Source organism: Lepidochelys kempii, chromosome 17 (genome assembly GCF_965140285.1).
Source record: "Lepidochelys kempii isolate rLepKem1 chromosome 17, rLepKem1.hap1, whole genome shotgun sequence".
NCBI lineage: Eukaryota > Metazoa > Chordata > Testudines > Cheloniidae > Lepidochelys > Lepidochelys kempii.
The window spans coordinates 8429745-8444062 of record NC_136396.1 but is presented as its reverse complement, the minus strand read 5'-3'; the positions used below and the strand labels follow the sequence as shown (position 1 = coordinate 8444062).

The following is a 14318-nucleotide window of genomic DNA, read 5'->3' as shown; positions in this document are numbered from 1 at the left end:
TTGATAGTCCAGGTGTCTACATGGCTCCTCCAGTCTAAGTAACAATGGTGTCAAAGGAAAGAAGCCAAAGAGACATGATACAAAGACAGCATGTAAGGAGACCGATGGATACAGGAGAGGACAGATTCACACAGACCAAGTCCATATAACACTTTTCCTAGCTCTAAGAGTTTAAACCCTTCTCTAATTGTAGGTCAGTAAGCCACTGTATCCATTAGTTGTGTATTTTGGCTAAAAGAATTGTAGAAGAGATTGGAAAACATCCTTTTTGAAATATTGAAAGAAAAGAGTATGTTGCATTATAACAATTTTATTTCAGGATCTCAAAGTGCTTTACAACAATCAGTGCCTCAACACTGTAGTGAGGTACATATTGTCTCCATGTTACAAAGAAAATGGAAATTAGAATGATTTGCCCACTACCACATAGGAAACTTATGGAAGACACAGGAATAGGGAACACCAGTTGCCATGTCCTGTACCCAATCCATTGAATCATCTTTCTTCAGCAGTCAGCAGAAAAGAAAGAAACATCTTCAGAATTATTCCATTTCTTTCTATTTAAGTTTATATATGAAAAAACAGATGCTGCTGTTCTGTTTAAATTAGGTGAGGTTAACATCCTCCAGCCTTTTAGAAGTACGCTGTTGAGCGATTCTTCAAGAAAAGTATTGTCTGCTTCACATGGACCTAAAAAAGCCCATGGCAATATTTTTTTAAAGCGCAGGTGTTTATATTAAGCCAACAGGCCAATAAGTCCTCCTCCTCCTTCTGGCATAGAGGGTGCCAGTACACATCTGCCCTCCATTCCATGGTGGTTGTCTTTCACTAGGGCTAAGTGTACTTTGATTGCAAACCACTTTGAGATAACCCTGGAAGCAAATGATTTTCAAGTATTTAACATCTATAGCTTAATTGCACAAGAAGCAGTTTAAAATATGGGTTTCCGGTATGTACTGTAAAACTCACTGTATATTTATTCAGACATATTGCTTACCTGTCAAATTTTCAGACTGCTGGGAAGTGCAAGTCAGGTCACTTTCAACTTCTTGGCAGATTTCTTTTTTAAAATAGCCCTTTAAAAATGTCAGCTTCCCTATCAGGATTAACCTCATGCCATTCTCTAGCACAAAGCTCTGCCAAAGGACAATGGGCTGTACTGTCACACATCATGACAGCATTCCTGGGCTGCCATCATTCCGTACTTCCACTAGTAAGCATCCCTACTCCCCCAACTTCCTTTAGAAGTATATGAAAATTACTTGTAATGTTGCTCTCTCTTGCACCCCAATATAGGATTACTATATAAAGTTTTTAAACCCCAATTGTGATATGCTTTCTACTTGAATTTATATCCCCCTCCCACATGGATGCTTTTACTCATTGTCATCTGAGAAGCTCTACAACAGTATCTATAAGCAAGTAGAAATTCCAGTCTCATTTATGCAATATAGATTGTGCCACATTTGTGAAGCACACACATTACACTTTACAAAGTAACGTCATTGATGCCAGTAATTTCATATTAGAACAGTGCCCACAAGTCTATTTAATGGAATAAAAATCTAGATTCTCACCTTGAAATGCAATGTACTTGTCATCTTGATCACTCCAGTCTGGATGCTAGCCCTCCCTGTCATCCGGAAACAACCTACAACCACCTCTGAAGGGAATCAAATCTTAACATATATTTACACCATTAGTCTGTTTAAAATTAATAGTATGACAGCTCTCCTGTCAGTGTTGGTTATGAAACCCATCTGTGCAAGGGTTATAAATCAGACTAGGTAAATCTATTTTGGCATCCTATTTAACCTTAATCCTGTAAGCATTCTGATCTTTACTCAGTGATTACATCTTACATATTGCACCCCTGCTCTTGCTTACTCTCAGCACTTCATTTCACAATGGCTTTTATATAGTGATTTTATTGATAGTGTATGGTGTATTTATATTTAAATTTAAGTAATAGCACGTTTTAAAAGGAGATAAATTTGGCTACAAACTAGTTCTGATGATGCATGGCTATATGTTTTATAGGCATTTAGAAAAGTTTAATGTCACATTCGGATAAACCAAAGAGTGTGTTCTACAATGACACACCGTGGGAATTAAAAGGACTTAGCCTGGAGCTAAATAACAGACCCACGCGTCGTTACTCAACAGCCTACAATACAATCATGGTTTAATTACAAGTTTAACCCTCTCGGGATTTCTTCTTCACAACCTATAATATTTAATCTTCACACATATTAATTATATATGAAGTCCAGTTGAATTTTTGTAATTCTCCAATTATCTAAACTACTTAGCATTTTATTTTAACAGTCTGAAGCATATTTTAGTCCTTCCTACCATATAGTTATTTACTTTCATCAGGATTACAACCAAGCTCGCTCTTTATAGCATGGTCCCTTAAAAAAGTCTGTCTACATCTTTTGTCTTTAAAAAGTTGTTGCTAAGAAGTTTTGTTAACTTAGCTAAAACTTGTGCTTTTTTCCTGTATACCCTCAATAACTAATCTATGTCCATTTTGCGAGAGATTGATGCTTTAGAGGCAATAAACTATCAAGATTACAATAGCAAGAACAGATACAACAGTTTATAACATTAAAAATCTTACCATACCATGCCAACCTTGGTTGTCTTCATTTTAAAAGAAAAATTTCAGTGAGCTTGATCAGTTAAGAGTGACTGATCAAAACATTTTCTATAAAATGTGCGTCACAGTATTCTCTTCAAATTAAGAAATCCTCTATATAATCCTAAAAGTTAAAAAGAAGCGACCTGCTTAAAACCTCAACTATTAACATTAAGAGTTGGTGTGAAAAAATGGACCTTTATGGAACTCAAAATAAAAGCCCCTTTGTCTGAATACTGTTAAGTGTAACCTTTAGTCTTATTGTAGTTCATTGTGGCAGGACTTTGATGACTACCTTAAGATTCTTACATTTGACAAATGAGAACAACCATGCAATTTTTTTTTAAAATTTTATTTGTCAAAGAAAAAAAGGCAGTAAGCCAATTGAAAACCTACTTAATCTTTAACTCCAATTTATCTTTAAATTTAGAGAAATGACTGATTTTTTTTTTTTTAAACAAACCCCCCTTTTCCCCTTTAATGTTTACCATCTACTCGTGCTGAATCCTTCCAAGGAGATTGCTCCAGCGTACCTCTCCAGGTCCTCGCTTTGCTCCTTTTACCAAAAAAATGAAAAAAAATGAAAAAAAAAAATATCCATCGTGCATCTTAAGGGCTCCAATCGTCAAAAATAGGAAAAAAAATCTTTGGAATAGCCAATTGAGTTGAATAAAAAAATCCACACGAATGCGGTTTGGTTGGGGCAGGAATCCACTCCTATGTTCCTGGTAATTTGATCCCGCTCCATGAATCCTTGTAATTCAGCCTCCCTATCCTATCCACATTATGATTTGAATCCAATGATCCAGCTCCAAGGATTGGGATCCAGTGAGCCCTCTCCAATCCAAACCTTTATAACCAGCAAAACCAAAAAAGAGGAGGCAAAAAGTTAGATACTGTAATGAAAAAATAGGATTCTGGGGAATGATTAGTTATGTTTGCCATCAATTAATAAGAGATGTACATTAATAACTATCAATTCCCCAAAACAAACTTTTGAATGGTGATGCTCAGATAAATTTTAGGAATATTAATTATTTGGAGAAAACATTGTAATATTTACATATGTCAACTGATAAGGCCAACATAGTCACTGCTTGTAAGGTGTATTACAGGTTTTGTGGTTGCAAAAAATTTTTTTGATATTGGAAAAGTTTATCACTAAAGCTATCCACTTACTATATGTCTAAACTAAAGCTAGTATTCCCATCTGGAAGGTAACAAAATTAACTAACTGAAGTTTTCAAACATATTAGTGAGTCAACTGTGAATTAGTCTGAAGGGGAAGGGTTGAGATTTAACGAATTATTCCCAGCCAAGTTTTCTATATTTTGTTTTCATTCTGATACTTAAAAAAATGTAATAGCAACGCTGTATCAGTCACACAGAGGACATGCAGATTTTAGCAGTATTGATATTATACTCTATCTGGTTTCAAGATTCCCTACATCTACAAATGTACCAGCACTACGTCATATTAACATTTGTAACTGAATGCAGCATGACAAACTGAACCAGTATACTCCACCCTCCCTGATTTTTTTTTTTAAACTAGAATGGAATAGAGATACAAAAGCAAGTAATTTAGCCACAATTGTCAACATGGTTTTAAAGAAAAGAGCAATTGTAGTCTACAGTAACTAAAACATGCCTGTAAAAGTTACCAGATAAGGTGTATGTATATACTTATTTAACCATGGTATAAGGTCAATACTGCCAATTTCATCTGTGACAATAGCACTTGGAGTCATACCATTGCCTCCATTATTGATCTGATCCTCCTCAATCCTCCTTTTGACAATCCTAAAATGATTGACATGTGCTCCACAATCCTTTAATCCAAAGCATTCTTAATCCATCTCTTCAGATATGTCTACAGAAAGACACATGAAAAGGCAAGATAAAATATAAGATCCCCCAGAAGAAACAAGTTAACCACAAACATCCCAACATCCCCAGCTCGTATAAACCATAGCTGAACACTGAGACATTTACACAGCAATACCACAGTCTGCAAAGTGTGGGTAGTTAACTTTAACTAAATTTAAACAATCCTGGCTATAACATCAATTAAAATACAATTTACCAAAGACATGAGGGGAATGTTGATGTTAAGGAGCAAATACTCACTAGGGATATTACACAAGAATGCAATTCAACACTTCAGCCAATTTGAATAAAACAGTTTGAATTAAAAAATTAAAGACTGTACTGAGTAAAGGAAAACTGTGTACAACATGGGGTTCTACAAAAAGAGAGCATCACTAATCATTTATGTACGAGAACGGGATCTGCTGTGACGGGGAGAGTAGCGTGGAGATCCTCTGCTTCTTCTTGGGGAATAACTGCGGCTTCTGCTGTTGCTTCGACTACGGCTTCTGCTACGACTACGGCTGCGTGACCGAGATCTTCCATAGCTTGGACTTCTTGGGCCATCAACTTTAACACGGATGTAGGCAGTTTCTCCCTATTAAATAGACAGAACTTTCGATTGAAAGGTCTAAGATTTTTAGCTATCTTTTCAGGCATGCTGATACACTGATTACATTGATATAAAAACACAGACATAGATCTCAAAACTCTAAATGAGAATCTTATTGTAAAAGACTCAGCTACCTGCATGTTAGTATAGTAGAGACTTCATGTCCTTACCTTCAAATCCTATTGTTAAGCCCTGTGTATCCAATTCTGGCCCCCCAAAAAGCATGAAACCTACCTCATGAGATCTAAATTTAGTGTTATCCAGTTTTCGCACTGCGTAGGTCATATCTTCTTTCCGTACAAACTCCACGACACCAGTTCCATCTCGGAAAACATCAGCATAACATACATCACCTGCTTCACGCATGTGATCCTTTAAATCCTGCCAACTTCCACTTGGAGGCAGTCCTGAACAAAAAGCAGATTACAGATTACTTCAAATACAAACTTTTATTATTTACTTTCCATTTACAATGCATCACCTCCCACTGCCAGGTAAAGGAATTGCCTACTGTAGTTGAGAGAATGTCTTCCAGCAGGAACCCATATAATATGCACCCTATACAAAAATGTTACTATTATGCTCCTTAGAGGCTGCATAGCACAATGCTAAACAAATAATTACACACAATACCAAAATATAATATAGCTAATTGACAAGTGTAGCATCCTTTGCCATTAAGGAATGACTGTAAACATGCCACATCTGAACTGATAAGAATCGATCTCATAATCCTGAGCAAACCAAGAGTATTAAGCAACTTACCGGAAACTATCACTCGATACTCAGATCGCCGGGACGGGGGGCCATACCTGCCCCTGGGGGCCCCACCACCTCCACCTCCGCCACCTCCTCTGCCCGTGCCTCTGCCGCTTCGGGGAAACTCCACCCTCAGACGATATCCATCATAATCGTACCCATCCCTTCCGTACACCGCGTCCTCCGCATCCCTGCAAGAGAAGGGTGAGTGAGTAGAGGCCCAGCCACACCGCACTGCAGAGGCACAGGCCGGACAACGCACCTCCTCCCTCCCTTTGTTCCCTTGCAGCCATTTTCCCGCCCTAACCAGCAGGCTGACCATGTAGCCCCGCCCCGAACAGCCGAGGCCGAGCCCCAGCTCACCTCGTCCCCCTCTGCGATAAGCTGCTGCAGCAGGGCCGAGGCAGACAGTCACCTGAGGGGAGAGCACGGCAAAGTGAAGGCCGGGCGGTGCCCGCCGAGGGCGCTGGAGAAAGGTCTAGGCAGAGATGGGGAGGAGGATCTGTCCCCGGGCCCTCCAGCAGGAGCGCTGTCTGTATGGCATGACCCTGGGGCTGGGGAGTGGTGCCCCCAGGACGGAGCGGGATGCAGCGGGGTTTTGGCAGGCCAGTGTGTCCCCGTCCCCCACCAGGAGGAGGAGAGGATGTAGCGGTGTCTCGACAAGGAAGCAGCTCCCCCCACCCCCACCGGGGAGGAGACGTAGCGATATCTCGGCGACGAAGCGGTTCCCCGACGGGAAGCCTGGAACTCAGAGCGGCCCCTGAGGGCTCCTCGATCTGCCCGCCATGGAGGAGGCGAGGTACCCCGGCTCGGGAAACGGCCCCGCTCCCGGAGGCAAGCACCGCGGAGGTGGCGGCGGGTCTCACTGGGAGTCCTCGGGCGGGGCCTCACCTGGGGTCCTCGAACTCCACGAAGGCGAAGGGCGGCCCGCCGCGGCGGTTCTTGAGGTCGATGTCGCGGATGGCCCCGTACTTGTAGAACACGTCCTCGATGTCCTTGGTGCGGATGTCGGGCGGCAGGTTCCCCACGTAGATGCGGCAGTCGTTGTTACCGGCTGGGCCGCGGATCACGCCCCCTCCGGACATGGCAGGGTCGGCAATGGCTGCGGCGGTGACGAGCCGAAGCTGGGACAGTAAACGGGTAAGTAAGCGGCGGGAACGGGCCGGACGCTCAGGAGCAGCTACACACGCCGCCTCCCTACAACCGCTTCAAAATGGCGACTGCCGCTTCCCTCGCGCGGCCCCACAGGCGCAAGGATTCTAGCACGGCCCACGCAGCGCTTGCCCCCTCCGACTCGCAACACTCAGCGTTCAATGCTACCCAGCGCGGGTCCGTTCCACCTCCAAGGCGCATGCGCCGCTGAAGAAAACGAGTCCGCCCCTTAGCAGCCGCAGTTTGGAAGCCCCACTAATTCCAGCCGCGCAGTCCTCGGCCTCGAGAAGCCACCCCGTGTAATGACTCTTATAACCTAGGAATAAACGTTCACCGCGCTCGCAAAAGTTCCCTTCAGCCGCTGCAGGCCGGGGGCCCTCAGACATCCGGTGAGGAGTCCACACAAAGAAGATCCGGCCCGGGTAGAGAGGAGGGGTATATCCCACCATGCACCGCGCGGGGGGGAGCTTGGCGCCAAGGAGAGGCGTTATATCCCACAATGCAGTGGGGTAGGCCTCAGGCGGGTGCTGGACTAGGGCGTGGGCCTGAGGCCCTGCAGGCGTCTCCTATGGTGTGTACGGAGCGCTGGGCGGGTGCCGGCTTTGGCTTTGTGGGTAGCTTCCAGCTCTAGGCGAAGGGGGCAGAAGGTCTGGAGCCCAGTCAGCAGCAGGGCTTGTTGGGGGTTACCTCTCTCATTGCTCCAGCAGCAGAGCTGCCCCAAAGGGGTCTCTGGGAAGGGTGAGGTGGGCCCGTTCCCTGGGCATTCTGATTCTGGGGCTTATGAGGGGGAAGTTCAGCTGCCCCAGTGGACCAGCGACTCTTCAAGCTGCTAGCCAGCATGACTGTCCTTTGTTATTCATTTTATGGTAGTGCCTTGAGATGCAAGCGCAGGGCTGGTCTGGGCTAGTCATTGCACAGGTCGGTGCATACTAAGGCCCTGTCTACACTAGGGAATTTACAGTGGCACTCACTATAAACTCCTGCTGTAACCCTCCTCTCTACCTGAGCTGGATGTGTGACAGCCCCAGGCCTGAAGTGGCTGAAGAGAACTTTTTCTAGTGCTGCTGTAAGATTGTGCTGATGGGAGAGAGCTCTCCTGTTGACATAAAACCATATTAGTGAGCAGCAGTAGCTATGTTGGAAGGAGCTCTCCCCCTGACATAGCGCTATGCACGCTACCGCTTGTGCTGGCGAAACTTGTCACTCAGTGGTGTATTTTTTAACTTGGTGTTAGGGAATAGCCAGCAGGGCAACTGCCTGGGGCCGCAAGCCACAGGGGTTCCCATGAAGCAAAGTTCCTTGGGCTTCCGCATTAGCCTTGCACGGTGGGGCTTGGGCTTCAGTTTTCTGCCCTGGGCCCCCACGAGTCTAATGTTTATTTTGGAGGACCCCCTGAAACCTGCTTGTGGCCCCCCAGAGGGCTCCGAACCCCTAGAACCTCTAATCTAGGCCATCTCTGACAAGCGTTTGTCTAACCTGCTTTTAAAAATCTCCAATGATGGAGATTCCACAACCTGCCTAGGCAATTTATTCCAGTACTTAACTATCCTGACAGTTAGGAAGTTTTCTTAATGTCCAACCTAAACTGCCCTTGCTATAATTTAAGCCCATTGCTTCTTGTCCTATCCTCAGAGGTTAATGAGAGCAGTTTACCTCCCTCCTCCTTATAACAACTTTTTATACTCTTGGCAGTGCTTGTAATTTGTCCTGCCATTTTTAATTTACATATCACGTATTCATCCTCCGTCCCAGTGTAAGCACTTGATGTTCATTACATATTGGTTAGATCACAGTGAGGAAAGATGATGTATCTTTCTTACTTATTTCTAGGTTGACTCATGTCAGTCATGGGGTTTAGCATTAAGATATCTTAATGTTGTCAAAGATTTAGCTTGTCAATTAATGAAAAATAAATTATATATCTATTATGCTAATGAATTCCTATGCTTGCACTAACCCAGGAACCAATCCCTGCAACAAACCATGTTGCCAATTCTGTCTGCATATCTATTAAAGGGACACCATCGTAGGACCTAACCACATCAGCCACACCATCAGGGCTTGTTCACCTGCACATCTACCAATGTGATATATGTCATCATGTGCCAGCAATGCCCCTCTGCCATGTACATTGGACAAAAGAATCTACACAAAAGAATAAATGGACACAAATCAGACATCAAGAATTGTAACATTCAAAAACCAGTAGAAGAGCACTTCAGTCTCCCTGGACACTCAATAACAGACTTAAAAGTGGCAATTCTTCAATAAAAAAACTTCAAAAACAGACTTCAGTGAGAAACTGCAGAGCTGGAATTAATTTGCAAACTTGACACCATCAAATTAGGCCTGAATAAAGACTGCGAGTGGCTGGGTCATTACAGTTTTTTCCCCCTCTGTTGATACTCGCACATTCTTGTCAACTGTTGTGAATAGGCCCATCCACCATGGTTGAATTGGCCTTGTTAGCACTTCAAAAAGTAATTTCCCCTCAGTTGATATTCACTCCTTCTTGTCAACTGTTGGAAATGGGTGACATAAGGCAACTCCCATTTTTTCATGTGCTGTGTATTTATACCTGCCTGCTGTATTTTCCATTCCATGCATGTGATGAAGTGGGTTATAGCCCACGAAAGCGTATGCCCAAATAGATGTGTTAGTCTCTAAGGACTCACAAGGACTCCTCGTTTTTTTTATGCTTGCAGTGTTCGACGTGGTAAGTCAGGGCTTGATGTTTTCTTGTTAGGATCACTAGGTACTTTTCATTGTGTGCCCTATTTCTGCATGGAACCTTCAAAATGGGGCACCTAATTCAGTCCCAGCAATTTCTTTTTAAAATATGCATTTAAATACATCATCAATGCAGTGATCAGACATATTTCTCTCCTTGTGTAGTTCTTCCATTCATTTATTCAGAGTGAGCCATATGTGCTATAATATGCTTCTTTGTAGATTTCACTTTGTGGTGCATAGCAAGAGAACAACATAAGGAAGCAGGGGGATAGGAAGGGGAAGATTAAATCACTGCCATGCATGATTTGAGAATACAAGCAACATAAGACAAAAAAAGAAACATAGACAAAAGAAACAAAAATACTGAAAGGAAATAGATTGGAAAGAAGCAAGAAAAGAAAGGAGTCCAGTGACTTAGGTTATAGGATTGTGTTTTGCGTATGCAGGTTGTTTCCTACATCTTAGTGTATTTTTCTGGTACATATCACCGCCATACATGTTGGCAAGAGAGTAGAATGTTGTTATTCTGGGGACTTCAGTTAAACTGCTGTTTACTACTGTAATTAGATCAATGGAACATGTAATTTTTAAAATCACATGCTATTTTAGCAGACACTTGCTTCTCTGATGTTTAAGCCTAGACAGGAATACATGTGTTTTCCAAAGGTAGCGGGTAAAATTTACAAAAAGGCCTGAATGACTTACAGAATCATAGGACTGGAAGGGACCTCAAGAGGTCATCTAGTCCAGTCCCCTGCACTCATGTCAGGACTAAGTATCTAGACCATCCCTGACAGGTGTTAGTTTAACCTGCTCTTAAAAATCTCCAGTGATGGAGATTCCACAACCTCCTTAGGCAATTTATTCCAGTGCTTAACCACCCTGGCAGTTAGGAAGTTTTTCATAATGTTCAGCCTAACCTCACCTTGCTGCAATTTAAGCTCATTGCTTCTTGTCCTATCCTCAGAGGTTAAGAAGAACAATTTTTTCCCCTCCTCCTTATAACAACCTTTTATGTACTTGAAAACTATTATTGTGTCTCCTCTCAGTCTTCTCTTTTCTAGGCTAAACAAACCCAATTTTTTTCAATCTTCCTTCATAGGTCATGTTTTCTAGACCTTTAATAATTTTTGTTCACTTTTTTTTCCAGGAGTGTTACACTGTTGACTCATATTTAGCTTGTGGTCCACTATGATCCCCAGATCCCTTTCCGCAGTACTCCTTCCTAGGCAGTCATTTCCCATTTTGTATGTGTGCAACCGATTGTTCCTTCCTAAGTGGAGTACTTTGCACTTGTACTTGTTGAATTTCATCCTATTTACTTCAGACCATTTCTCCAGTTTGTCCAGATCGTTTTGAATTATAATCCTATTCTCCAAAGCACTTACAACCCCTCCCAGGTTGGTATCGTCCACAGACTTTTAAAGTGTATTCTCTATGCCATTATCTAAATCATTGATGAAGACATTGATCAGAACCGGACCCAGAACTGATCTCTGCGGTTCCTCACTCGTTATGCCCTTCCAGCATGACTGAACCACAGATAACTATTCTCAGGGAATGGTTTTCCAACCACTTATGCATCCTCCTTATAGTAGTTCCATCTAGGATGCATTTCCGTAGTTTTTTTGTTTATGCTCAAGTCCCATTTTCAAAAGTAAGGTAGGCACTTAGGCTCTAATCTACAGAAGTATTTAGCTCCTTACTTGATTTCTGGGTCTCAGCACCTCTAGTCAGTGGCACATAGTCTCTGAAGTGGTAAAGTCACTTTTGAAAATGGGACTTTGGCTTGGTCTACAGTCTGTTTGTACTGGTATAACTATTTCAGTTAGGGATGTAATTTTTTACTGAAGTGGTTATATCCGTACAATTCCTTGTGTGGATGCAGGTATATCAGTGTAAAGGTGCCTTATACTGCTATTGCTTATTCCCCTTCCCTTGCCATCTATAATTATACCAGTATAACTGCCCCCATGCTGGGGAGGTGGAGGGCTGTACCACTTTATCAAGGTAGAGTTAAAGCGGAACAACTTTTGTGTATAGAGAAGCCCTTAGGCATCTAAGTCACTTAGGTGCTTTTGAAAATGTTGCCTAGCATCTTTAGCAGTGTCCTTTCTTTACTATGCCTCATTTTTTTCATGTGTTAATTAAAAATACATGTTTCTGTAAGAAAACAGCAATCATGATGATTTACCATTAGGAAAATATTTGCAGTGTATTGTCATACCATGCCAATTTGACTATTCTACATTTCTTTCATTTTTCCCTCATGTAGGTTAAAATACAGCAATATGTTTTTCTCTAATGACTTTAAGATTGATGTTACTTCTCTTTTTTGCTATTTTTTTTAAAGTTTGCTACTAATCACTGAAAGGAGTTATATGAAAACTCTTCCTACAGAAGCAGTAGTTTGTCTAAGTATATGATCATTTCCATTTTAATATTTTTATGATTTAATAATTCTAGTGACATCAAAATATAAACTAGTGAGGCAGCAAGAATAGTGTCACACTTCAGTTCTGGGAACTAGTAAAGTCTTGGGTACAAATCAAGGGCTTGTCTACTTTAGAAAGTTACACTAATTTAGCTTGAATTGATGTAAACCAATATATTTAAACTGGTGCAAAGGGCAATGTGGAAACTCTCATTTTGGTACAATAGTGGTTCATTAAAAATAGCGTGCATCATCTGAACCGAGTGGTTGTTGAGTAAATGCATTTTTTAAAATGCAGGTATAATATTCACAGCTGATTAATTATGTCAGATTACTAGAAATATTTTCTATATTTTAAGTTTAAAACATGATACTCTCTTTCCTAGCACAGATAAGTCCCACATCATTTGCCTGGAAATCAGACTTTATTATCAAAAGCTTGTTGATTTGCTCTATAAGGCATCATCAAAAATTGTGAATCTGCTTGATTTGGTAAGACATTATCACTTAATTTTGTCCTCTTTCTTTTATGTGTTGTTAATCCTTAGAACTATGTTAAAAGACTGACTTAATTACCTTTATGAAGTGTCTCTTTATTGAAATATTTGAATGTGTGAATGTTTTCTTTCTTTTTACACTTCTAAATCTTGGTAAGTGTTATCAACAGATACTTTAAATACAAATGGAAATGCTGTAGAATATTTGTTTACCAAGTGAGAATCTCTTTTGGGTTTCTGGTAAAACACACATAGAGAGTCATTAAAGATAATAACTTTGTAGAAAATAAATGACCGGAAACGGAATGACAAGCACAATGTTATCTACAGCAATCTCCTAATGTAGCAATAAGAATCACAGTTGTAGAATGAGAGGTTTTGCTTTTGAGAATGAGGGTGATATAATGCAAGGCCTTCGTATTTAAAATATTGAACAGCAAAACCAATATTAACCATACAAACCAATGTTGGAAATGTCTGAAGGTACCTCACCTGAGCAACATTGAAAGGTGTTGGAGTAAAATTTGTCCTAAATGCTCCATTGGCTGCTTCTGGCCCTCCCAAGTACAGCAAGAAAAATAGGTAAGTCTTTGGTTAGCCCTTTGTTTAGCAGTTCCCTATGCCCCCAATTGCCCCCCCCCCCCCCCAGTTTCAAATGTCTTCCTTGTTTTGCATGATGCACTCCTGACCTTTCCAAGCACTTTCTGAATTCTCTTAGCTCAAGGGTGGGCAATAATTTTTGCAGTGGGGGGCCACCCATGAATTTTGGTAAGTTGTCACGGGCCGCACATTTCTACTATATTAATGAAATTTTTAAATTCTATCCCTCCACTGCAGTGTCACGTAATAAAATAATTTGTGCAAAAACTGAGGGTGCAGGAGGGGGTGCGGAGTCTGAGAGGGAGTTTGGGTGCAGGAGGGAGCTCCGGGCTGGTGCAGAATCTTGGGGTGCAGGAGAGGGTGAGGGGTGTGGGCTCTGGGAGCGAGTTTGGTGCAGGAGAGGGCTTCGGGCTGGGGCAGGAAATTGGGGTGCAGGAGGGGGTGCAGGGTCTGGGAGGGAGTTTGGGTGCAGGAGGGGGTTCTGACCTGGGCCAGGTGGTTGGGGTGCGGGAGGGGGTGCGAGGTGGAGGCTCTGGCCGGGAGATGCTTACTACAGCTGGCTCCCGGCTGGCGGTGCAGCAGGGCTCAGGCAGGTTGCCTGCATGCCGTGGCCCCACGCCACTCCCGGAAGTGGCTGGCTGCTGGCACGTCTCTGTGTGCCCCTTCGAGGGGAGGGGGGCAGTGGGCCTGCAAGCACTGCCTCTGCAGTTCCCATTGGCCAGTTTGTGGCCAATGGCATTTGTGAGGATGGTGGTGAGGGCGGGGACAGCATGCGGAACCGCTTCCCACCCGCCAGGAGCGTGCAGAGACATGCCAGCACCAGCCAGCCACTTCCGGGAGCAGTGTGGGGCCTGCTTGCCTGAGCGCCCCGCTGCGCTGCCGGACTTTTAGCAGCAAGGACAGAAATATTAGTCATGGCAGGCCGGACAGAGATGTTAGACGGGCTGGCTCCACGGGCCGTATTTTGCCCACCCCTGTCTTAGCTGTTCCTTGACCATCACTGATATAGCAAGAAAAACT

The 14318-nt window shown here is 42.7% G+C and overlaps 1 protein-coding gene across 1 annotated transcript; it reads right to left on the bottom strand.

Moving 5' to 3' along the window:
* Positions 1–294: 294 nt before the first annotated feature.
* SRSF1 (serine and arginine rich splicing factor 1) lies at positions 295–7386 on the bottom strand. The gene is given in 6 exon segments (XM_073315940.2): positions 295–3491; positions 4395–5032; positions 5034–5108; positions 5358–5530; positions 5889–6073; positions 6774–7386. Coding segments are annotated over 5 exon segments (750 nt in total). The 5' UTR covers positions 6968–7386; the 3' UTR covers positions 295–3491; positions 4395–4909.
* Between the last annotated feature and the right edge of the window lie 6932 nt (positions 7387–14318).